Source organism: Rhipicephalus microplus, chromosome X (assembly GCF_043290135.1).
Source record: "Rhipicephalus microplus isolate Deutch F79 chromosome X, USDA_Rmic, whole genome shotgun sequence".
Taxonomy (NCBI): Eukaryota; Metazoa; Arthropoda; class Arachnida; order Ixodida; family Ixodidae; genus Rhipicephalus; species Rhipicephalus microplus.
In genome coordinates this window covers 449,050,524-449,077,063 of record NC_134710.1, presented here as the reverse complement: position 1 = coordinate 449,077,063, position 26,540 = coordinate 449,050,524, and the positions used below count along the sequence as shown (strand labels likewise).

Sequence of the window (26,540 nt, the reverse complement as noted above, 5' to 3'; positions counted from 1 at the left end):
CCAGAATTCACGCGTCAGTGGCTGTAACTCTACCCCTGAAGACACAACTACATTGCCCAAGTTTATGATTATTGGTGATTGCTTGTCAAATACTTTCTATTTTTCCACATGCCTTTGCACATTGTCGATGAGCAGGAGAGTAAGTAAGAACGGTTTGTAGTTTGGCGACATGTTACGGAGCACACCTCAAACGTTTCATGTGCTCCATCTTTGTTGCCCGATGGTGTGCTCTGCAGGGTGCACTCGATGGAGCTCGACCCATCGTGTGCACTGTGGCCAGCGACGGTTGGCTGTTTGAGGAGTTGAAGATCTCTACATGAAAACTGACAACCCTACAATCTCTATAGTTCAGCGATCTGAGCAACTCACCAACACGTTGCAGTTGTGGCGCAGTTAGCTCTTCTGAAAGAAGTATGTGCACAGCTTCAACGAGGAGCACAAAGTGGTTAAAGTAGCGCTGGGGCAGGATCCCTGTACAGGTTGGCACAGCGTAGAACAGGAGCCAGTGCCGCCATTCGCTTGCCTTCCAATGGCAGCGCTCTTTGATTGAGCGTGGAAGTCTGGTGAAGCACTGAGGAGGCCTGATGGAGAGCAGCTTCTTGTCCACTTGAGCCACAGTTATTGGGCGCCCTGCATACAGTGTAACATTATATACTTTATTATAAAATTTCATATATGTGGCAGATAATTTTGTAAGCAAAGGGACAAAGGGGGACACTGTTCTCTACAGAAGGATGAGTGGCAAATAATTGCAGGCACCAGAGACATGCTGTAGGAGAGTTTGTCCAGTTGATGTCACTTTTTTCTCTTTTTTACTTCCCACCCCATTTAATGTCACAGCACCAGTGTACCTCACATTAAACAATTAACAGAATTTATATGTACATGTCTGTGGCAAGAAAATAAATGGAGAAAAATCTCAAGAAAGGACACACATTAACATGTCACAGTAGCAATTCTGTTGGCCTTTGAAGTTGCTTTCCACAAATATATGCTTTATTTATGACTATATGTCAACGAAAATGAAGTTTTCAAATAATTTATATGGACACTGAAGAGCCAATTAATTTTTTGCCCATCAGTAAAATACAATTTCACAATCCCAAAAATGTCACTCGTACTACGACACGACGCTTAGTAAGAAAACCTGAAAAGAGAAAATGGGGGTGGCGATGCAACCTTGAGATTCCCACACTAAACTCCATAATATACGAAATTTCGTAAGCATCTTCTGGGCCTTACATAGCTTCCAAGAGATAAAAATGAAGTACATTGTTTATCTGTGGGTACCACAGACATAGCATATGAAGTATGAGAAAATTTCATTGAGCCAATGCCACGAAAATACCTAAAGTACATTTTGAAATTTCTTATGTGACGCATGGAGATTTTGGAATACAATTTAAAAATACTTCAACCTTGATTTTCTCCGCTAATAATCAACTCATGGTGGTCAAACATATGCCATTAACATTCTCAGAATACACTTTGTCAATTCAAGCAACATCACTCTTCCTCTTTGTGTCCCTTTAAAAAAAATGAGCATGCACTTTAGTTGCTAATAGACGGCAAAGTGTGTAACTAGTGCCCATGCATAGGCTATATTAAGTAACCAACCGATATCTCGTTCCGATAAGACATCAACTGAAAATGCTCTTACTTTTTTGTTAAATACTTAAAGCAACAGCTTTTCTCTAAATACTGCTGCAATCACGTGAACTGTTAACCTACAATGATTTAGCCACGCAATCATTCTTGTAAAGCATGTTCATATTTATACCAGCCATTTTTAAACAATTACATTCAAGAATCTGTATTCATACTTCAGACCAGTAAACAAGATATTTATCATACATCCTCTGTTCATTTTTATAGCTAATTTAGCAACAGGTATACATGCTTCTTCAAAAAATTCCAGGAAATATTCAGTGTGATGACGAAGACCGAAACTGGCTATCAGGCACAGACGCGCATGCTAGGCGAGCGAGGAGGAGAAAGAAGAGGCAGAATAAAACAGCTTGCCCGACGAACGGGTGTTGTGTCTGTCTTGCTCATTACATCAGATTAGTTGGGGGAATTTTTTGGTAATGAGCTATGCATTGTACTTAGTCAAAGGCACAAGGCTACACTCAAACCACCTTGTAATCTACAAGGCAATACTAACCTATGTAATAAGGCTCTTGATTGTTACTTGAGTCAAACCAAGTATCGGTGAAACACCTAGTGACGCCCAGAAGAACACAGTGCATGTATTCGACTGTTTGACCAAGCACAAGGTCAAAACCCTTCAGACACGAGAGTGGTGAGGGCCCTTTCAAACCATTCACTGGCTCTCCAACGTCGATGGCGAACTTCATATCTCGAAGCATGCCCTTTGCTGTCCGCAGCTCCTCTGCTATAACATTCATGTACCTCTGGCCTCCTGAAAAATTATGTCGTAAAGTTTAAGCAAGCACTAAGTCTGCATTTAATCACGTAATATAAATAATGCAATCTACACACAGGCTCATAACAATATTTTAAGCCACAAACCACATCATGCCAATTTTATTTTCTGTGTACTAGATAAGCTAAGCTTGATCACTTTTAATTTTGCAAATGAAGCTTAACTGAAAAAAAGCTTATGGACTTCAGTATTCAATGACAGAAGACTCCTAGATACAGAATGGAGCTTGCATGAACGGCGGCGACGCTATGGACTCTGGGTAGGCAGCCATTTTTTTGTCAGAGGTAGCCGGGGAGTGCAGCAGCGTCGTCGTGTTTGCGAGCGTTGGCGTAGCTTGCAGGCGTGATCGAGTGTGATCGCGAAGCGAAGTTAACTCCCAGAAGTGTCGTGCTTGATATCAGCGTCACCGCAAGACTACACTGCAACGCTGTGCCAGAAAGACCTCGAGCAGTACGAAGAACAGAGGAGAATTTGCTCAGAGTGACCCATTCACACTTCGTGCGGGCGACTGTGTAAGCAACATGTACTTGTGGCGGCGCGTCGACAGCTCCGACATTCATGAATTTTTCGTTCCGAAGACGAGTTTGAAAACCCTGGAGCAGATTAAGCCCAGAAAAGCCCTCAAGGGTCACAAGTTTGTGTAGAATGGTCGGGCACGGGAGCCGTGGGTGAAGAAAGTCGCCGCCAACACCACGGTAGTCGTCACTCAAACAAGACGTGTTCAACTGAGGAGCGCTATTCTCGTGCATGTGCGTCGAATAACGTACGTAGAATAACAGCACAGTGAGATGAGAGCAGGCTTCGTTGTTCCTGGTCATGCATGTGCAGTGCGCGGCAAGGACCTCACCATCACTCTCCCATAAACAAGACTTTGAACGCGGCTTGTTAACACACTGGAAGTTGAATCTGCACGGAAACAAACATTAGCATCTGCGGCAAAATCAAGTGATTTAACACCTCTTACTTGAGTGTCGACGACCACGGTATCGGCAGCGAATTTCTTTAATTAGGACTCCCACAACCAGCCACTCGTCACAAAGTTGTGGCCCTTGATTTCCTTTCTCGACTATAGCCCCCGGGTAATCAAACTTGCCCTCGGAACGAGAAATTTATGAATATCAGAGCTGTCGACGCGCGGCCACAAGTGCACTTTGCTTACACAGTTGCCCGCACAAAGCGTGAATGGGTCACTCGGAGCAAATTCTCGTCTTTTTTTGGTACCGCTCGAGGTCTTCCTGGCACAGCGTTGGGGTGTAGTCTTTTGGTTAGGCTGGCATCGTGCACGACTTTTCTTGGAGTTAAATTTGCGTCACACTCGCACTCGATCACGCCTGAAAGCTACGCCAACGCTCGCAAACACGACTGCGCTGCTGCACTTTCCAACCGCCTCTGACGAAAAATGGCTGCCTAACCAGAGTGCGTAGCGTCGCTGCCGTTCATGCAAGCTCGCTATATTGTAACAGTAGCTTTAGCACCAGTTATGATGGCACAAAATTTATGCATCTAATAGAATGTATTGTGCATTACAAGAATAATTTACCTTCATGATGCTCTCCACAAGCGTAGCACCAGGGCCAGCCAAACATGCCATTGAACTGCACCATGTTAATAACTGCGGCACGGGCAGGTGCGTCGACACAGCAGCAGATTGCATGAACTGTTGTAGACTTGATGGCTGAGGATGCCGTCCTCCAGACTAGGTGGCCAAAGTTGTTCACTTCTTCCACGAACTTGCCCATGAACAGTGACATGTCTGGATGGCGTCCAAACCAAAGACCACCAACTAAGCAGTTTTTCATACGATAATCTGGTGGCAGCTCATTTATCAAGAACTGAATGGGCCATATCGACGATGTTGATGACTTAAACACAGGGCTTCCATCTGTGTTGAATGTGATTGTCAGATCCATCTTGTCTACTTGCCCATTCTTGCGCAAATTTCTGAGCATTGTCCCACTTGTTATGTCATTGAAAGCCCCCGATGTTAGGTTGTTCTCATCATTTAACTGCGTGAGTTTTCTAAAGAGAACATCCTTGGTTCGAGCAATTACCGATTTTACCTGCTCTTTTAAATTTAGAATAATAAAAAAATTTCCTTTGGCCTTCAATGCAGAGACGTCATTGTCTACACAACAAGTGGGACACCTCATGGTTTTTGCGCCAGTTTGGGAGTTCAGCAGGCTGCCACAGTCATCGCAATAGAAAACGTGCTTGACAAGGCTCTTCGTTCTGGACGACCACATCTTTCGGAACAAGTGCTTCGTTCGTGGAAGAGTGTTTCCTCCGAATCCAAAGATGCCATCAATGAGACTCAGGAGGTCATCTAAGGCCACCCAGCTGAGGCCATGTGTTATGACAAAGGCCATGATCATTATAACTGCAGCTGCCTTTGTTGTCGTCGAGCCTGGCAGTCTGAGACTCCAAGTGGGCAAAGTCTTCAGCCAACAACTCCGACTCATCCAGAAAGGTGGGGCGCACTTCTTCAGACCCGTCGCCGATTTCAGCGTCACCATAACTTTCGAAACTGTCGTTACAGTCGCTGAATGTCTCGTCCATCGATGAAGGCTCATCCTGGGCTCCCTCTGATGCTTCGGAGTCTGTGTCACCTTCCGCATCAGTGAGGGCGTCGAAGCTGTCATCATCAACAAGGTCATCGGCCTGTGGCGGACGCACGTCCTCTGGACTCAAGCCGGCGTTGTTGTCGGGACCGAACGAATCAGATGTAGAACTCAAATGTGAGTTTAACGACACGTCGTCAGCGGTCAATGCAGGGTCACATGACGACGACGGGTCACCAGAGGATATTTGAGTTTCTGCGAGAAATCGGTCATCCTGGGAGTCATACTCACGAGTGCGGCTGCGCTCTCGTTGCTTCTTCCAATACGCAGTCGACTGCGGCAGTACGAATGGCTCGTCTCTGTCGAGGTAACGCTTCCGAGGAATCCTGGGTGAACGTTGGCTCATTTTAAAGGCAAAGGCGCGGGCTCATTGAGAGCTCTGGGAGCAGTAGCTACAGCAGAGAAATGACTAAGTGGCTGTCCCTGTGACACTTTTGCTACTAAAATCAGGAGACCGAACCATCGCACAGTCAATTTTATGTTGCCTCAAATGCCTCGAACTGCCTAGGAAAATACACACGGGAAAACATGTGAAGCCCTTGCAGAGTGTACATTTTAGTTGCAAAACTCCCGTCATTCACACGTATCGAAATTTTAACAAATAAAAGACCCTTAACAAGTAATTACCAATTTTTGCGCCATCTGTTGTTTGTATTCTATACAATTATTTGTTTTTTTGCATTTTGTATTGCAGTGTCTAGGTGACGCGAACATCAGCTAACATTTAAAAAGTTGGACCAACTGCGTGTCTATATTTTTGAACGCAGTTGTGCAATTCGTGCAGTTCAAGAACCCTGCCTTCTAGTGGGACTCTAGATAAGTGGATGTATAAGGCACGACCTACTCTAAATGGATAGATTATTTGACTCAAGTACCCAGCTGGGCCGCATCTGTGGGCAAACTACATTAGTGAATATTAAACGTTGCGGACTATGGCGCGTGCAGGCAAAAATGAGGATGCATACAGATGTATATATTAAGACATTAAAATAGAAAGGCGCAATAAATCGACCATATCACGGTGTATTTGTAAAAGCACATTTGAGTGGTTGTGTGAGAGCCCTCCGAAGGCTCTAAAATATTGACGTAACTGAACAACTAAGTTCAAAGTAAACATTGCGCAACTAAAGAAAAATACACCACAAAGAAGGAACACTTAATAAGGTCGAGCGCAAACTGTTTTGTTGCTCTCGACCTGTTTAAATGTTCCTTCTTTGTGGTGTTTTATTTTTTTTCAGTTGCGCAATTTTCCTTTGAAGCACGGAGGAAGGCACGTGCTTTGAAGTAATGAACCAACTAGCCGCCCTAGACGTCCTGATGAACAACTAAGCTTTATTACTGAAATGAGCGGGCCATAGGGGAGGAAATAATACATGCATACCTGCTTGCTCTCGTTGCACAGCTATCAGAAAATAGAATTCGCCACTTTGAGACACTGTCAGAATGTATTCAAGCGACCAAACCAAACTTCGATCCTATCATTCAGAATTGATGATAAAGTTTTTTTTTCTCCCGCGTGTACCAGCTCCCAGTTTTCGTCGATAGTCTCTACCACGGTAGAAAACACCGATGATCTTCTGATGTGCTTTGACCATTGACTATAGCTGATCTTGTAGATGAGAAGCACTTGTCGAATGCCGTCTGTAACATTACTTTTTTTTCTGTTTTTTGTTTCAACACTTATAAATAAACGTGCTGCGACGTCAATTCGCAATTAATGATTGCGGTCTTAATTGTCGTGCTCGGGCTCTCCAAAGTCGAAGCGGGCTGGACCCGCGGCGGGTCACGAAGCATTAGCTCACTTGTGGGGTGTTTCTTTTGACCCACTGAAAGCTATAACGCCTTCAGTCGGTTATACTGCGGTCGCAATGCACTCGTATCGCTATCTTTTGATCTAGTCGACGTTTCACGGAGATCTTCTATCGTGTCCCTCCTTACAGCTCCACGCGGGTGAAGAGATTTCGCAAGACACTTTGTATTAGCGGGCCGAACCAAGATTCAGACAGTCCAGCAGGCCCACGACGTGGCGGTGAGGCTTGGCCTTGCCATTCCAACGTAGGAGCAGCCCACAGTCCTTGCTCTATGAATACGGGAGTTACTCAGGATATCAGTAAAGTTTACTACCTACGTACCAACATAATATGATACGTTGGAGTTTCTTGGTGCAACGTATACAGACATGTCCGCACTGTACGTCTGGTCAGACATCCTCACAGGTGCAACTGAAATCGAATGACACTTTGCAAGTAATAGTGCTAAACTGTGCAATTCAGGAATGTTCAACTCAGCCCTGTCTCAGTGTACCTTTTCTTGTAAGTATTTATAGTACAATAATGTTGGGGTTTCACGCCCAAAAACCACAATATGGTTATGAGGGATGTCACAGATGGCGGCTCCAGAAGTCTTGACTACATATTGGGCTCATGAGTGTGCACCTTAAATCTAAGCACATGGATCCATGGCTCTAGCATGTCGCATCCATTGACCACTGCCCTTGCAGCCGGCATTTCGTCGCCCCAACTTCAGGTCAGCTATCGACGCAAGAATAAGTATGTTAACAATGAACATGCAACTTATGCGTGCCCTCGTATATTGTTAATTATTGCGTCTTTCCGGTAACTTGTCACGCCCGGCCTTGTGGAAGACATGCAATGATGCAAACCTTTCATGTTGCTCTGCTGGTTTTCGAATGAGAAGAGTGGCATTATTAATTCACCTTCGAAATACAATACTTCATTTTGTGCTACAACTTATTACAAGCAGTAAAGAAATCGGCACTGTTTCATATTTATCAATGTTTCGTGATTCGAACGCTTCGAGCACCCCATTCTCTTCAAAAGGGTGCAGCTACAAAAGCAGACAACACCAGAAAAGCCAAAAGTCGTAAAAGCTCAAAGCAGACGAAGCCATCCATAGCCTCTTAGGCCTAATGGCGCACGCCATTGCTTGCAAGCCCCTCTTCCCGCCGAGACTCTGGTGGTGCGTGTTTTTGTTTGATCAGTCGGTTTTTTTGTTTATTATCATGTATGCGTACGTCGCATATAAAGATGGCGCGAAAGCCGTCGTGGCGGCCTCACTGATACGCGATTTCAGGCCGTCGTCTGAAACGGACCTTGCCTCAGGCAAGAATAAAATGATTTATTGGAGAGAAAAGCAGGAAGAAGGCGAGCTTGAAGATTACTTTCCTGGCGATGTCGTGGAATTAGCAGGTGAGAAGCGTGCAGCTTGCTGTAAAGCGTGGCTGTTCATTACTGCTTGTATGTTTCTTTTTTTGTTTACCGTCTCTTCGTGCATTGAGTTATAGCGGCCCTTTGCGACTGTAACAGCTACTTGTATGGTGCAAGTTGTTTTCGTGGATTCTTGGTTCCTGCGCTAACGCCTTGTGCAATAGAAGCGTACGAAGTTGAGTTTGTTAGTACAGATTCGTGGTGGAACACAGCGTAAACAACGATGACGAGAAAGCCCTAACTGGGCTAACGCAAATAGGCAGTGCTAGTCCTGTTTGGTCAATCTCGTCACTGTTCGCGCTATGTTCTACAAGGAATCTTGTGCATGCACGAAACATTTGGCTGTGCCGCACGCACGCGCGCGCGCACACACACACACACACAAACAAACAAATTCAAGGCCCTTTATTTAAACTCTCAAGGCTAGTGGCGTATACCTGTGCCCAATATAAGTTGGGCAATCGCAGATCATTGTTATGCTAGTAAGCCCGCAGGACAAAGCGCGGACTCGTCAGTCAGCTATTTTTTATGTATTTGGTGAATTATAGATTTATGTATACCACCTTTGTCTAACCCATTGTGCAGTCGTAATGCGTGGGTTTTGAAATTCACCTTACCTCTAATAGATTTCTGTATATCACCTTTGTCTAACCCATTGTGCAGTCGTATCGCGTGGGATTTTAAATGCACCTTACCTCTAACCAGGCCTTGCTACTTATAGGTATGTTTTAATTCGTTCGTAACCACGCATTTTCAACAACATCGTTCTCTTTACGACCTAAAATGTTGTCGTTTTTGGGCATGATGTCGCAGTGAGCTATCAGTGCTAAGTTGTGTGCAAGGTATACACCAACCACACAGGCATAATTACATGCTCCACAGTTGCAAAGCAAATTTATGAAGTGCATGTCGACGCTAAGCTGCCTTCCAAACCAAATAATTTTCTCATGTGACAATCAAGGCAGTTGAAGTGAATGCACGTAAGCCACACATTGGAAACAACTTTACCCTCTCATATCGTTATTCTCTTTCTTCTTTATATATACTGGATTGATTACAAATTCTGTAAGAAATGAATACAGGAAAGAAAACATATAAAAAGAATTCCTTTGTAGCAATATTTTTCTGATGCCATATTGAAACAGGCTATAGGGCAAAAAGTTCAGTGGCATGTAAGAATACTTTGTTGTGTGCATATTCCTGGTGTGCTAAGCCCCTTACATTGTTGATATGACCATCACAAATAAAGCACAGGGGTCTGACAGAAAGGTATGGATTTCGTGCAACATGAAAAAAAATGCATGTCACTTCATTCTGCCGGTCTCACTTCTTGCCTTTGTCTCTATTGTTAGACAGCTTGGCAAGTAGGTAAATGGTCATATCGATAGAGATGTTGGTGAGAACGACTAAGAGCACTTCAGCTTCTCTATGATTTGTAGGGAAACTGTGCTTGTGTGTATGCTTAAAAGTTGGATTATTTGTGCACTGTGCAACAGTTAATTTTGCCTTTACACTTGTTTAATAAGTCCATAATCCACAATTGTACTGCATAGTGGCCCTTGCCAATTATTTTTAAATTATCCATCTTTGTGCCTGACTGTGATTTTGCATGTCATAATTATTCAGACTTTTGGCCACTTATGTGTCATCATTACATTGGTATTGTACATTACTTTGCCTGAAACAACTACACATGACCTCATCACTTCCTCTCTGAGAAACTTCATTGAACTATTGTTACAGAGTCCAAAGAAGACCTAGCCCGGAAGCTGTTCAGAAGGCGTATCCGATTCCCAGAGCACGTCTTTGACGACGTCCTTAAAGCTGCGCCTTTTCGGGTAACTAAATTTTGTTTTCTTTCTGGCAACTCTGATGAAATGTATTGTACCTCGTTTTAGACTCGTAAGTTGACCTAAAAAAACTCGATCATCATGTTAGGTCTATTAGAAAGGTTCTTCAAAGCTTCTTGCATAGCTATTGCGGCCTAGATGGTATGCCATGAAATACCTGTGCACTGCCTCACGATCACATGCACTAAAAGTAAGCCGTGTCTTGTAAGGAGGAAAGAGAACAAAAGTGCTTGAGGGCATGACGCACAATGAAAAAGCGTACCTTCTTGCACCCTTGTGAACCTCAGTTCTCTCCATTGCTTTCGGCTTGAGGGCATGACGCACAATAAAAAAGCGTACCTTCTTGCACCCTTGTCAACCTCAGTTCTCTCCATTGCTTTCGGCATGCTCGCTTGCACAGTTTTGTGAACTGATGTTCGTTCAAGTAGTATTCTAATGATATTCAATCAGAAGGAAATGAGGTATTTAAGTGAATATGTTATAAAATATTTCGTATATAAAAAATCAAAGGATTTCACAAGTGCTCAATACATTCAATAATTCATTATAGGTGGCTTGGACTACATCACAACATATGTTGTATATGTGTTAATAGAATCGAAATAATTTCGAGCAAGCACATTTTCATAGTAAAGAATGTGGGCATGTCGAGGCAGTACTCTTCAGCCACGCAGAGTTGTCATGCAGTCTGATTTTGCAGGGAGAGCCGAGCCAAAAAGAAAAAAAGAAAAGAAAGGAGGCTGCCAAACGAAAGGAGATGGTGGCCTTGTCCGAATTGCCTGCAGCAGAAGGTGAAGAAAGAAACAACAAGGTGGCGAGGCTTGAGCAAGAAATTGTATCGTTGAGAAGGAAACTTGCTGACGAAAAAAAACGGAACCGGGAATTACAAGAGGTCGTGGTCAAAGGGATGGGTAAGCATTTGTGCAGGGTTTGTATAGGAAATTGGAACACCTTACAAACCCTTGAATTTGAAAGTTTCATTCTGAAGGCTCCTAAAGGTGATGAAAACACTTGAATTTGGGACCAGTGCAGACAGGTCCACAGTGCAATCCGTTATCTGTTGTAGGTTAGCATTAATACAGCAAGCTTCGATCCCCTTTCAGAATTAATACATCTGTGCGAGTTTAGTTGTATTCTGTTTGTTTATGCTTTCTACTATCGTTAATTTCATTCCTCATTCGTCATGTCATCATGTCTTGCTTTTACTCTCTCTACTTATCTCCTTACGAAACTTATGCCTGTTGCATTTATGCTTCTTTTGCCTGCTGGCCTAGGTTGATCACCCTTCCATTTGTATTCCCTCTCTCTTCCCTGTCTTAACGAGTGGTGCATGTGGTTAGTACAATGTACGAGTGGTTGTTGCTTATCCTTCCTAACAATGCTCCCACAAGAACACTACTTTTTATTTGCATGACAGGTTACACTGACAGTCAACTTTCTTGGTAGCCCTTTTCTCATAATCACTGCATTTGTTCTCCCTGTCTTTAGATTTCAATTGCATGTCATGTATTTTGTGACTCTACCTGACCTGTGTTGCCTGGAGCACATGTGTGAGAATAAATGTTCAGTACTCCTAAACAGACTTCACCAGAGCAGGCATGGGTTAGCTGCAAAAGCGGTGCGGTAGATTTTGGTTGTCTATTGGATTTAGAGGGTTGTAACACCCCTTTATTGATTGTAGAAACTTCCCTATTTACGAAAGTAATTTCGGCTTTGTGTTAAACTCTATAAGTGTAGTAAATTTAGTGATAATTTGAAAGGTTGTAGAAAAAATTTCTTGTTTGGGTACCGTAGGGGACAGGGTAAGTAAAAGTATTTTTAAAAAATTATTTGTTTCTTTTTGCATTATTTGAAATATGGAGCCTTTTCTGAACTATAATCGGTCATTTGTCTTAGCGCAATTTTTTTCATTCTAAATATGACAATATTTCACAACTTCGGTGGAGGCCTGCCATGCCCGCAATCTTACGTAGCGAGGGATTCCTTGCAGTTCAAACATTACGGCTATATGGAGAAGTTACAGTTAGCAAGCCAGAGTGCATTTGGCACATTGAGAAAAAAACAATGGTTGCGGAACTGCGAAAACGCAAGAAGACAAAGGCATCAAGCTTTCTGTCGGGAAATACATATCTAGTTGGAGACTTCTTAGTGGTGTCATCATTGGAAAGCACCAAAACTATTGTCGTTAAGTCATTAAAAGAAATAGAGCCAGTTTAGAGGACATGCGAAAAGCTGTCTGGTTCACATATTTTTCCATGGCTTCAAAATATCAATCACTGACACGGCCTTATCGAACGATGCCGAAACTTAGTGTTAATTCAACAAAGCGCAGTTGAATGGTGAACCATTGGTTGATAAAGAACACCTTCCAGCATTTGTATTGAGGCTGTTAAGCCAAATTATTTGAACTAGCTCATCCAGAATACTTGCTCAATGCCTCTATGGGAAAACTCAAAACCATAATGATTCAGTGAATTGTCGTGTGAGAGTGGACTCCAAAAAACGTTTTCCTCGGGCATCAAACACTGTAAATATGCACCCTTGAGTCTGTACGTGTTCACTTTTAATGATGGCAATATAGCCCGTGTCAATGTGTTGAACTACTTTAGAATTTCACCAGGGCAGTGCACAACGTAGGACCCACGCACCCTTGAACTGCATTGACAGTACTGTGCTGACAACACGACTGCATACCAGGTGACAAGTAAAGGTAGCCAGCCAAGACGTTTCAGCACAAAAAGAAAAAAATTATATTGGTGATGTGTATCTGACTAATGCCTATTGAACGGGTCCGTCAATTTGCTGTTACTCGTTGTATACTCTTGAAATAATGTAGATTTCCAACTTTCTATGCGATTACCTCAAAACATGCTTTTTTCGTACTTAAGTTCCTTTTTCGCAACAACCACCGTATCTAGAATCCTAGATTTCGGCTAGTATTTAGGTAACGTAAAAGGGAATATGCTGAAGCACAATAATTGTTGTATGAGAAAGTGCTCTTGTGCAATGTGACATCTAATAGCTATTGTGTGATAGCGAGGCACCTGGAGTAAAAATTTACCAAAAGTTAGCATTACAATTTTCAGTGATAAATTTGCTTTAGTAAAAATAAGAATGGCTCATTAATACAATAATAAAATAATTACTCCAGCTCTTACAGTTATGGAGAAAAAAGTACATAAACTTCACCTCGACTACATGGCAAATACAGGGCTTACTCTGTTCCCTTAAGTCCCTCAGAAACGTTTGACAGGGCCATGAAGTTCCATAAATATCCTTCAATTTTCTCCTTTCAAACCTTTATGAACCCTGTGTATGTTCAGGAATGATGTTATCCTACTTATGTTTATGAAATATTTATGCAGAAAAATTGCTGGAGAAATCGTGCTGCTGCAGCCATCGGGCGGCCAGTCTGCTTCAAGAGGTATGTGCACTTTCAGTAATTCTGAAATTGCATTCAAGATCATTGAAAAGTGTGCTTTTCGCATGTGTTGAGACGAAAGTATGAAGCATTCATTGCCTGAAAAAGTTACTTACCAGGGCCTTAAAAAAATGGGTGTTCTAACAGACTTTTTTTAAAGGGCCAGTCAACAGGCGCAGACTTTTTTTTACAACCCCCCAAACAATCTCGGTAATTCGTGGAGTAGACCGCAGTGATCCCGTTTTCTGAGTATTACAGAGCGGCGTGCCGCGCACAGCTTCATTTCGAAAAACAATTCCCGCCCTCTATTCCTATGCTTGACCAATCTCCTTGCACACACAGTAACGATAACTCGGCTATCAGCGATGTGATGCAGCATGCAGCTCGTTAATTGGTCTAAATCAGGTCTCAACAAACAGTAGTGAAATCAACGACAGTTCCTGTTCCCACCCACAGCATAGACAGAGATATTTAATCATATGAGTTGCAAAACTGCCCTTAGGCTCCATGCAACGTAACCGGGACACTTCACTGACCCAGTTTTTGAGAGTAAGCAAATCGTCGCGCCACCTTTTGACAGGCACACCCACATTAAGCGCATTATTTGTGTTTTGTGTTGCTGCTCCCAGATGTCATGTCCGGGTTTCGGAACGCAGTTTTGCTGCAAATAGTTGTCGGCTGCAAATCGAGTGACTGGGCTAGCTGCGGAGAAGTATCGGCCTGGGTATGCGGGAAAGAACCAGGTGTCACAGCAATTGGAAGTGCATTGGGACTGATCCAGTTAGCTGATGACGTAAATCGCTGACGGGTTGTCGCAATGCCGAAGTGGGCGGAGTTACGACAGATCATGCCTTCCGCTTCCTCTGAAGGAGACGGGTGGCGAGACTGCACGAAAATTTTAAACCAGCTGAACGCGATGTTCTAGCCCCTGTAACTTCATTAATACAGCACTTATTCACAAAATTCTTGCTTCCTTAATACAGCACTTATTCACAAAATTCTTGCGGCAGCATGTTCACGAAGTAAAAGCAAACATATTTCTCTTTACAACTTTTGGACCTTGGGGTTGTTCACTAGCCCTATAAAGCGAGCTTTCACACCCACTGATTTTCATTTTATTGCACGTAAAGCTGCAGTGGATGTGCCAAAGGAATTGCATACTAGTTCTGCAGGACAGGTGTACTGTGCATCTCATAGTGAAGCAACTTGGCCCATTGACATTAAATTGGCCTAAATCGAAACAACTGACACTCTTGCACCACAACTTTGGGTTACTTTCTATGCTTCTCATGGGCATTATCACCTACTTGGTGGTCGTGTGCTGGTGAGGCTACGTATGGAGAGTCGGTCGCTGCTTTGTGTGCTAACGTGGCCAGCTCTATTTACAAACCACTCTCGGTTCCGCCCCTCTACATGCTGTTTGACTGAAACTGCAGCTGGGTGCAGTAAAATTGTCTTCAACAATAACAGCCCGATTAACAGACTGCAAGGAACATTTCCAGACTGATACTTGGGTGGATAGCTGCTCATTGTAACAAAATCAAATGAACAATTAAATTTTTATGTCAGTACTTCTTTTAAGCTTGCAAGGCCTCATTACAGGAAATGGATTCAAATCTTGAAGCCATGTGCTTGAGAGGGCCTTTAGATGACCAGTTTCATCTTGAAGAGGTGCGACAGATGGTGACACACAGTCTTCAAGATCAGGTATGCATCACTGGCTTTTCAAAAGTGAACTTATGCTGGGGAAAATATGCCCACAGAGCTCATACGTTTACTTTTGTCTGATTTCATGGGACTGTGGCATGATATGCACTCACATTTATAAATGACTGTCTCTCTGCCACAGTGATAATATGCCATCACTGCAAGCACTGGCACATTCAGTGTTAGTTGCACATCAAAACCTCTGCAAGAATATGGTCCTTCAAACAGGCATTGTGGCGCAAGTGTTGTATTTAACCAAGTATGTGCATGAGAATAGTGTTGGCTCATCCAACTCTTGCACATAGCAAAGTTGCTGTATTCATGAGTTTGCATAAAGAAAGAAACAAACATAGCCCGTTCTAAAGAACTTGCTCTTGAGCGAATTCTTGCCTGAATTTGCTGAACATATGTATTACTGCGTTTACACCAATCTAAGCTGGCCCTGATTTTAAGTCTACCCGCTAAAGTCCAAAGCCTAGGAAAAAAAATTACTTCGAATGTAGGCAGAATGAAACGGTGAAGATGGCGTTCACAAAAGGAAAACATTGATTGAACCTGAAGAAGAAAGAAAGCAGTTGGTTCATGATGCTAAGAACTCAAGAAACATAAGCCGCTAGTCCTGTTGTATCCAAAATCAAGATGGGAGCCAACAGATGGTAACAGGTAGTGGGGTAATGGGGGTGAACAGTACATGTGCTTCAGACAGGCTGGCGCGGTTTGATAGGAGGACCTATCTGTGTCAAAGGCACTTTGTCATTCTTGGCGTGTTAGTTTCAAGGAGATTAGTAGTGACGTCATCTTTTCATGGTGGCGTATGTCCCTTTTGGTAATCTCAGTCTGAAAAGAAAAAAAATCTATAAAGTAGGAGTGCAGCCCTTGCTTTCTTTCAAGTTAGGTTGCGATGTACAAAGTGTTTTCCTGTCAGAGGTTGGGTGCAGGAAAGCAAAAAATGAAAGTGAAAGAAGAAAAGAAAAAGAAGGAAGAAAAGGGGGATGCAAAGTAGGAACAAGCGGTGGGCTACAAAGCAGCGACCGCTACAGACACTACCGAAGAAAAGAGCATGAAATACTTCGAAACCAGCAGATGGGCACTGCGTCTAGCCACCACAAAGGGATGCCGACGACAGCGGCGTGCGTTTATTCTCAAACACCTATAAATGGGAAGGACAGCAACGAAGCAGTTACTAAAAGGGGGAGAAGCAGGCGGCATACATATTGATACGTGTAATGACTGTGCGCTCTTTAAGCCGTTAGCAAGACCAGCTCTCGGTGAATAAATCTTCCCCGTAACAATATAACTGTCAAAATGATAATGGTAAGCGATGCCGGATGGGGTCTTAAGAGCACGTGTTTATTGGGAAAGGTCATTAGCAAAAGGGGCGGGCGGCAGAGAACTTTTTCTACTGTCAATGAGCTTGAGGGTACATGGTAGAACTGGTTTTAGAAACAGTAGGATTGGGCATGTTGGTATAACATGATAAAGAGTGCTTACCAGCGCAAATGACGGGGCAGGAGGGGACAGGAGAATAGACGAGACAGAGCGCTGACGCTCTGTCTCGTTTCTTCTCCTGTCCCCGTCCGCCCCGTCCTTTGCTCTGGTAAGCACTCTTTATCATGGTTTTAGAAGCGAGGAAAGAAAAAAGGAAGCAGTGATTTGAAGGTTCTTGAAAATAAAATTTTTTGTAATCATATATGGATGCATGTATATCTGTACTTAAAATTAAAAATTAAAAGAGAATCAATGATAGCATGATATGTAGGCTTCCTTTTTTTTCTTGCTTCTAAAACCAGTTATACCACGCGTCGGCAAGGTCATTATCAATCCAGAAAGTTCTCTTTAGCATTTTTTCCATCTGTGTACACCAAAGTCCCACTTTTCCCCCATGCCGCTTTTTTTCTTTCCTCCTCTTTTTTAACTCTTTATGGCTCATTTTCTTTTCATTCTCAATTCCCCTTTTCCTTAGCCAACGTGAGGCCGAATTCTTAGGGCGTTTCCCCTGAGCAGGCTACCTGTAAGGACACCTGCCCCCCCCCCCCCCCCCCCTATTTTGCAAAGGACCTTTTCCATTAAACACGTGCTCTTCAGACTCCATTCGGCATCGCTTACTGTCATCATCTTGACATTTAAATGTATGCCGCCTGCTTGTCCCCCTTTTAGTAACTGCTTCGTTGCTGTCTTTCCCATTTATAAGTGTTTGAGAATAGGCGTACGCCGCTGTCGTCGGCAACCTTTTGCAGCGGCTAGACGCGGCACCCATCTTCTGGTTCCGAAGTATTTCATGCTCTTTCCTTTAGTCGTAGCGGCCGCCGCTTTGTAGCCCACCGCTCGCTCCTACTTCGCATCCTTTTCTTCCTTTTTTTCTTTTCTTCTTTCACTTTCTTTTTTTGCTTCCCGGCCCCCACCTCTGACAGGCGAGCACTTGGTACATCGCAACCTAACTTGAAAGAAAGCGAGGGCTGCACTCTGCTGCTTTATAGATTTTTTTCTTTTCAGGCCGAGATTACCAACAGGGACATATGCTACCACCAAAAGATGACGTCACTACTAACCCCCTTGAAACTAACATGCCAAGGATGACAAAGTGCCTTTGACAAAGATAGGTTCTCCTATCAAAACGTCAGCCAGCCTGTTTGAGGCACTTGTGTATGTGTGTACGTGTGTATGTATGTGTGTCACGTGTGTACATAAGCCGGGTGTTGATTACTAGCAGCTATGTTGCCGTCTAGGTACTGCTAGTTGTTCACCACTTTTCTCAATTAAAAATGCCACGTTTTCGAAAATCCTCATATTTAAGCCGACCGTGGAGTTTATAGCAAAAAAATTCGAAAAAAAGACTTTGTCGAGATTTCCATGAATATGGTGATTTTGTTGCAAAGCTATAAACCTAGGAGAGGTTGAGGGAACAGTCTTTTTCAACAGGAAGAGGCAGAGCTGTTCCAGTGCACCGCTGTACGTATCTCTCCTCTGCCCTTTTCATGTTTCTAGCTCTTTGCCAGAATTAATATTTTTAGCTTACCCCATACTTTGCTTTCGGTCATTCTTGATCGATGTGTGGGTTTTAGTTGGTTAGGTGTTTGTTAACCGAGTTCAGTTTCTGACCAATTTTCTGGACCTTGCAGGGTCTGTGAAATATCAAACAGTCCTGAAAAATACTTAATACATGAAAATTAAGTTATTTAGATTACAATAGCCTAAAAAGACCCCCAATGACACCAGGCTTCATGCTGTGCTTCGGGACAAGCAGAATTGGATTTATTTGGGCTACGGTAATGTCAGCGCATTGGCAATTGCTGCCGCTGACCGTTGTGAGCAACCCAGTTGGCAGTTCCATCCCACCAAGCAAACGAAACTTGATGCAGGCCGCAAAGAGGTGCTTGCAATGTCTTGTCTGTTTTGTGAGATTTAGCGACGCAGTCAGGGTTCTTGACCAGCACTGTCATTGCATACTGTGTAAGCCTTCACTATTTCACCTCCATCGAACTACTATTGCCGTGGCCACGATTGAACCAGCATGTTTCAGAATATTCACGTTAACTACATTCCTACTGAGCTGCTGCATTAGCTGAGAACACGTGACCCACACAACAGCTCAAAAACTTGAAAAACCTCCAAAATGACCACATGTCAAAGACAACCAGAAAAACTATTACTCTCCTTTCTTGATGTGAAAAATAATCCTTCAAAAAAGAAAAACCTATGGGTGTAGTTTCTTTCTCTATGCAGTTTTGCTTGCCAAGGAAGATAGGACACTGCCTCGAAAATCGGAAGATGTGCACATTTTCAGTTTGGAGGCAATGCAACTTTCCATTGGAAGTCAACAAACTTGACCAAGCCAATACAAATCTAACATGGTGGCTTTCAAAATCGAGCGGCACTTTAAAACGAGCTATTTTGTCCAAAAAATAAATTTTAGGGTAAAATTTGTTTGAAAAATTAGACGCAAAAATGTTTTGTGCTATGGTAATATTGACAACACATTTAATGAAGTCCAAATTATCGAACAAGTCTGAAAAATCTATTGGCGTTACTGGATCTGTATGTGTGAAGTATTTTACACTTTCAAAACTCTGAATATTGAAAAGGACTTTGTTTTTATAAGTTCGTGTATTTGTATTGCACTATGTTAAAGCGCTATCATCTCCAATATTCACTGCAATAAAGACACCTCCTGCTGTTAAACAAGTGCTGCCACTAGCAGCAGTGGCGGCAGCAGCTCCAGCAGCAGCGGCGGCGGCACTACCAACACCACTTCCAGCAGTGCCGGCAGCAGCTGTAATGCCACCACCGCAAGCTCCAACTCTGGTGGCACAACCTACAGCCATGCCGCTTGTAGCAGTGCCGCCAGCAGCTGTAATGCCACCACCGCAAGCTCCAACTCTGGTGGCACAACCTGAAGCCATGCTGCTGGTAGCAGAGCCACCAGTGAGTGCTGCGCATCAGTGCGTACTTGAAACAGAGGCTACTGAGGTAAGGTTCTCTGTCATATCTTGATAGATGGCTAGTATTGAGTTCACACAACATAACCACTTATCAAGCATGACTGCCTGTAATCTTTGTTTCCTGTTAGTCCTTGCATACAACTCTGCAAACATAAATACCACGTATTGTGCAGGTGCATGAGACATAACTGCTGCCAACTAGGGTGGGAGGGGGAACCGTTTTAAAGCTTGAATAACCAAGTGTCAAAAAAAAAGTCATTCGCCACAAAAAGCACCTTTATTTGAGGTTTGGGCGTAACGCCCATGTATGAAACTGATAAGAGTGAAGATGACTAGGAAAGACATTTTTGTACATCACAATGAAATACCAACTATATCCTATATTGACACCCTTGTTCAACATTTATTGGCCCACTGACCGGAAAAATGTGTCACTGCACTCACGTGCTTCTGGCACACATACTTATGCACTACCAAGTCTGCCAGTATTTCAGCCTGTGTTTGGCCATCTGGTGGACGACAGCTGACCTAAATCTAAGATTGTTCGGGAGTTTGTCAATTTGAAAACACGATCATTTGTCAAGTACTCAAACTTGCATAGGTGGACATTATGATGATGATGTGCTGTCCACTCCACAACCATTATGTCCACCTACAGTGGAAGTTGTAACAGTCTCTACAGGGATGGCCAAACACTGGCTGAAATAAAGACCGACTTGTGCAAAGCGTGCGTGTGTAAAAATATAGATGGACAAGATTTTTTGGCCACTGAGCTGAAAAAGGGGCTTTTTTGTGAATACTTTTTTTCAGACTCGGTTATTTCGGCTCTTTTGCAGTGCCCGCTAAGTTCAAAGGGTCAGCCACACTATCGTAAGCGTCGCTGGCTGCTTGTCATGCCATGAAAGATCACATTATATCAGGCAGCCGCAGTCCAAAAAAATTGAATGGCACACGGTGGAGCATCCGAATTTTTGTTGTGAGTTTACATATGTAAAGGGCGAAGGTGGGGGTCAAAAGTTTCCAGGTCGCTATCTCATGTATTCCTATGGGAGCGTGGCCTCGGAACTTTTGACCCCCCTGTACTTCAATAAGATGAGTGACAGTGCCACAAAAATGTCCAAATAAATGACAAGTGACTTTTATCTCATAAAATGTTGCAAGTAGCGTGAAGTTTATTAGCAAGCAAGTTAGTGAATGAGTTTCTGTAACCAGTGACTAGCTGGTCAAGGGGAAAACGGCCATTACACCACATGCTGCATAGGCGTTCACGTGTTATCATTCCAGTGTCTAACACATGTTAGTACTACAGCAAAATGATATTGCGTTCTAATGACATGTCCACAACTGAGAAAGAACTTTGTCATGTTTCCCTGCTGACACTGTGTGCACAAACTTCCAATGTACGTGGCATGTAGTAAAACTTGTTTTGTATTCATGACCGCCAGCAGTGTCTTGCCATCACTGATTAAAATTATGTTATAAAGTCGAATTCCGCTACAACAAACGGCGCTCCACTGAAATTTCTGCTGCAGCGAAAAATTCACAATTCCCTGTCAGCAGTCAATAGGAGTCAATGCATAAATATTGTCGCCATAACAAACACTTTTTCTTCGATCGTCCCGCTTCAACGAAGTTCACGATGCAATTCCAGGCTCGGGCACCTACTTTTATGCAGTAATTCCAATTTTTAACATTTCGATGCATTTTCAGAGCCTGAAAATGCGTTAACAAAGTCTAGAACACGCGTTGGCACCGCTAGAAACCGCCGTTATACTGCCGCTGTTCAGCAAGCATATGGCACCGCCATTGCTCGATAGCGATGGCAATAAGACTGCCCTGCTTTTGCCACTGGCTTGCTTCTAGCTGCAGACGATCCGAAGCTGAAGCTCAGTCGCTCAGTTCATGGTTCCTGCCGTGCAACTGCTCAGTGAAACTGCGGAACGATGCTTTTTGTAATTTCGAAGCTTATTATATTCGCGCTTAGCCAGGCTGGTAACTAATCAGAGTGGCTGTTCGTCTGCATTATCAACAAAATCTGCTAACCGCGGGTGATGGATGATAAGAATGGCATAGAACAATGCAAAAGTCGTCGCTCCACGATACCTTGCCTCCATCTCGGCGTTCTCAGATACCGTATTTACTCGATTCTACCGCGCCCTCGATTGTAATGCGCACCCGATTTCCACCGGTGAAAAAAAAACGTAAGACATTGATTGCAACGCGCACCCATTTTTATCGCTGGCCCGAGCGATCACACCACTCGAAAAAACGACTCCTTTCGGGAGCGTCTTCCATTTGAATATGAGGTACGGGCGAAGCTTGAGCCCATCTGACGTGTAACAGAGCATTGTCGTCACTGTAGTTTTACCGTGTACCGATGTCAGCTCGCGAACTTGCTTCGCCCCCTTCTTCTCGACGGTTGTGGTGCCAGGCATGTCGAAGTAAGGAGGCGTCTGATCGGCATTCTCGATTTGTCCAAGCAGGTAGCCGTTGTTGCGCCGCAAGTTTAGGACGAACCTCTGAAAACTGTGAAGCTTTTCATCGTACTCCTCCGCAAATCTTTTCGCATATGCATGTTCCCCTTCGGAGGGAAAAGCCTTTCCTTTTTATAAAGTTAGTTAGCCAGCACCTGGTCACTTTAAACTGGCTCCGCGTTAGACCTTTTTCTAAGACTAATTGCATAGCCCGCACTTGGAGCAGTTCTGTCGTCACAGGCCGCTGTGCTGCTCGCTGCTCAAGCACATACTCGCCGAGCAGCTCTTTAATTTGCGGAAACCGACCCTGCTGTGGTCAACTGAAGCCATTGCGTGAAGCTTTGCTGTCGAAAATCTTCTGCTTTTGTTTCCGCCGGTCCCGCACGCACGTTTCGGGAACTCCGAATGGCCGCGATGCGCTCCGATTTCCGTCCGTTTCTGCACACGCGATGACTTTTCTTTTAAAAGCGGCATCGTGGTGCGCTCGAGTTTTTGGAGTCGGCCCTTCCACGCCGTCGATGCTAATGCACTACTAGATGACGAACTCCTCAGCACACGTACGAAGTGCCGCACAGGGGAAACACAGGCAGAAATGGCCGACGCGACATGCCGACGCACGTAGGGGGCAGCCATTTTGGATTTGCCGATGGCAATAGATTGACCGTAATTTTTTTGTTCATACTCAATTCTAATGCGAGGGCGATTTATGAACTCGCTTAACCGGATAAAAGGTGCGCGTTAGATTCGAGTAATTACGGTACTTTTGACAGCGGACAGCTGCTGGTGTTGACGTGTTAATGCAACTGTTTGGTTCGTTCACCAAGGCGGTTTTAGGCGTTGTTTCAGCTTGCTTTTCACCATGGCATCGCTATGCATGGGTGTTAATCGCGTCGCGATGTTGCTGGGAAAGAATAGGAAGCTGCGGCCATTTTTTGAATTTTGAGAATGAACGTTTCTTTGTTTTGCTAGCTCAGATCAGCTATATTTTGTTCGATTTTACTAAAACGAAATTTTCGCTTCAACGAAATTTTTTCCGCGCCCCATCAGTTTCGTTGTAGCGGGGTTCGACGGTAGATGTCAGAACATAAAAAGACAAGGCACATCAGCCATTCTCTGCCGATTATGACTTCTAACAGGAATGAGACCCACTAAATGTCTGGCGGGGGGAAAACCCTGTTCTGAATGACCATGCAGAGAGCAGTATAATCAAAGGCAAGCACAGGGCTCCAGTTTGGGGGGGATGGGGTCGTCGCAGTGCCCCCATCCTTATTAAGTATCTGTATGGGACAGATATTTAGTAGGCGCTCTTGATGACACTTGCCATGGCAATTGAAATTCCAGTTGGCATCAGTGTTGATGAGTTCATCTGCACGGTGTGATTTTTGAGTCTAGTAAACAAATGCAGGAGGATATTCTAGAAAAAGCGTGGCTCTTTCATATCGGACTGAGGTGGCTGCTGTAGAGAATGTATAACGTACAGCAACAATGTGGCCCTGAAAAGGCCCGTTTTTTATACGCACATCGCTAGAAGTTCAGCTTGATGATATCAGTTGAAATACTGATCTAAGACTTGTGAAGAATGCTGGTGCATCAGAGGTGGCAAAATCCAAACATATTTTCAAAGTGTGAACCCCCCCCCCCAACGTTTAGTCTCGAAGACCTGCTTTCCCTCTTTCTGTTCAGGGTATAAAGGTTGCCTCTGGCCTGTTATAGGCATGTGTTACTGAACTGCTCAGAAATTATGACATTTTATTCACTGCACAGTTTTGGGATGAGCAATTTCCAGGTTTTCATACATGTCAGATCTAATTTCCTACTTCTGTATCAAAAATATATTTGGCAAGAAGCTCGGTTTTTTCAACGAACATTGAAATGATCTTGCACAACTAGTGTTGCTTGCAGAATTCTCAGCATTAGGACACTGTTCATTTGTTTATGCAGAGAAACCTGGGCCATGGTATAACCATACCAGAAGAAAGATGGAAACATCTGATGGCCCAGCCGAAGGATTCCCTTTTTGTAAGGGAAGCTGCAAAGGCGATATGGGGTGTCCACAACCTTTACAACAGAAGTATAACGGGCACCCCATGTCGCCGTTTCCTTCACAAGGAGGGCGGTCCTCCGAGCGTGGAGAAACGGGCAGTGACCCCAAGGAAGTTGGATGTCCTAAGGAGTAAGCCTGTTTTTGTTGTTTTTTGTTGTAAAAACTGTTAGCCGTGTGTAATTCACAATGTCATTAAATCACCATAGAAAAATGTGTTATTTTTGAATTAATATAGTATTTTGCAATTTTATTGTACAGTTCAGCGTGACCTTTATGAGCTGTAATTTCAGCGGCATACCAACAACACAGCTCACTCCAAACATGTAACATGATGTGCACTAATTTTCGTGAAAAAGTAGTATACCAGCAAGTAAATGTTGATGCAACGAATGTCGGTGGTCTGTGAAGAGCCATTTTGGATTTGAAATAGTGTTATGTATGGTTAAGTGCTTACGAACAAACTTCAGGGGAAGTTGACTACTTTTGAAGCAGTTTATGCAGTAGAAAGACTGAAATATTTTACATTCGATTAGGCATAGCCCTACAAACAACTTTAGGATAGCTGGTTAGAGATGACTAAATGAAAAATACTACAACCATTACGTGCAGCCAACAACGCCTTAACCTTTGATTGGCTTAACTGTTGATTGACTATTGCCACGTGGATGCATTGATTTTGGCACCAGCTATTCAGTCATTACTAGCTCATTTTAGTGCTGGCAGCCTGGTGAAATGCAGACATCACTTACCATGGCATTGAACATTGCATTTGATCGTGCAGCCAATCAGGGAAAAATCAAACGACACACTGTATGACATTCAAAACTATTGGTCATGGTTATGTATTATTTCAATAGAATGAATAGTGATGCCACTCAAAGGCACTGAACTAAACAAGTGTGTCCAAATTCTTTGCTGTGAATAAATTGGTGGCTACTGCATATGCTCTCAATCCAGCGTGAAGGTGGCATCCTAAGAAATCATATTTTTAGCATTTTTTTCGAAGTTTGTTAAGATTGTGATTTTGGAAATTGCAATAGTGTTCCTGCTATTTTGCACTGCTATGTCATCAGTGCTGATTGAGTATAGTGGTGTTGAAAGACACTTGAATAAGTAATTTATTATTACTATAGTCAACTTTTTTATTGGGTATATTATATGAGTGTTCATGAATGCACAGACCTTTTGATTCTTCGAGTTTCCAAGGCTGTCATGAATTTGATTCTAGTGGCCAAAGATCACATCAAAAATTGCTTTTGTTGTCGAAAGTTTTTAATTTACGATATGCTGTTCACAATTTCCATTATGTTTTGAACAGGGGCATAAGCTGCAATATTTTGTGGGATGGGGGGGGGGCGTGAGCCCACTATGCCACTGGCCATGCCACTGGTCTTGAATATATGCGCAATATTTGTCTCTTTGTGATGCCTTAATCATGCTTTTATTGAAACTGCACATGTAGCTGTGTGCAGTGTAATGATGTTTTCTCATATTCTGAATACGCTAGAAAAAAGATTGGTGGTGATAGTAACTGCATTTCATTATTCAAAGAGTTAAATATTTTGGGGTATGATGTGATTAATTTTAAATCTTGCTAATTGTTCTCTTTCTTCTTGGTGCCATGCAGCTTCATTAGCATCTGCATGCTGCAGAAGCTGCATGCTGTATAAGTCACAGTGTTTACAAGAGAGAGAAACAACTTTATCCCATCTTAAAGGAAAGGGGCTGTGACAGGATGAAGCAACTCTAACAGCTCGGGATAGCCTGCTGAAGTGTGGGCTTTTAGCTGAGCATGGCAGCCTTCCACTGCTGTTCGCCGAGCCTTCGTGCAAGATGCCATAACTGTAGAGAAACTGTAAATTTTAATGGCAGTAAATGTACGTGTGCACAGCACTAATTGTTACATTTATTGCTTTCACTTGCAATTCTTAAATTTTTAGTTAGTATCCGGTAAACATTTCTTTGTTTTGTAATGATATTTGATAACGTGTACACACCGTTCAAAGTAGTTGGGACTACCTAGTTATTTCCTATGCGATAGGCATGCTTTTACCTTACATAACAAGCCTTTATTATTTATTGTATGCAGATGCCTATGAAGAGCACCTCCGGGCGCACGCAAGCCTGGTGCCGGATGCGCAGCGACGCGGAAATTTCAATCGGCACCTTGCTGACCTCCTCAAAGTGCTGAAGTTCTAATCTACAAAAGCACGCATTTTGTAATTTTTATTGATTCATAAAATTTTTCATTTTTTAAGATTCCTGTTGCACTTTGATCCAACTCGTGAAATGATGGTGCTGGGTCACCTCATTT

General features: G+C 43.3%; 2 protein-coding genes across 2 annotated transcripts; one reads left to right on the top strand and one right to left on the bottom strand.

Moving 5' to 3' along the window:
• Window positions 1-195: 195 nt before the first annotated feature.
• On the bottom strand, window positions 196-4,356 carry LOC142775513 (uncharacterized). Its single transcript, XM_075876951.1, has 4 exons — window positions 3,987-4,356; window positions 2,165-2,422; window positions 370-630; window positions 196-290 (listed from the first exon to the last, which is right to left on the bottom strand). The coding sequence occupies exons 1-4, from the start codon at window positions 4,354-4,356 to the stop codon at window positions 196-198; spliced, it is 984 nt and encodes a 327-aa protein (XP_075733066.1).
• A 3,646-nt stretch (window positions 4,357-8,002) lies between these two features.
• On the top strand, window positions 8,003-26,540 carry LOC119182742 (uncharacterized). Its single transcript, XM_075880601.1, has 8 exons — window positions 8,003-8,273; window positions 10,035-10,129; window positions 10,842-11,052; window positions 13,507-13,565; window positions 15,165-15,269; window positions 19,431-19,736; window positions 24,124-24,355; window positions 26,316-26,540. Exons 1-8 carry the CDS (start codon window positions 8,087-8,089, stop codon window positions 26,423-26,425), a joined length of 1,305 nt encoding a protein of 434 aa, XP_075736716.1. The 5' UTR covers window positions 8,003-8,086; the 3' UTR covers window positions 26,426-26,540.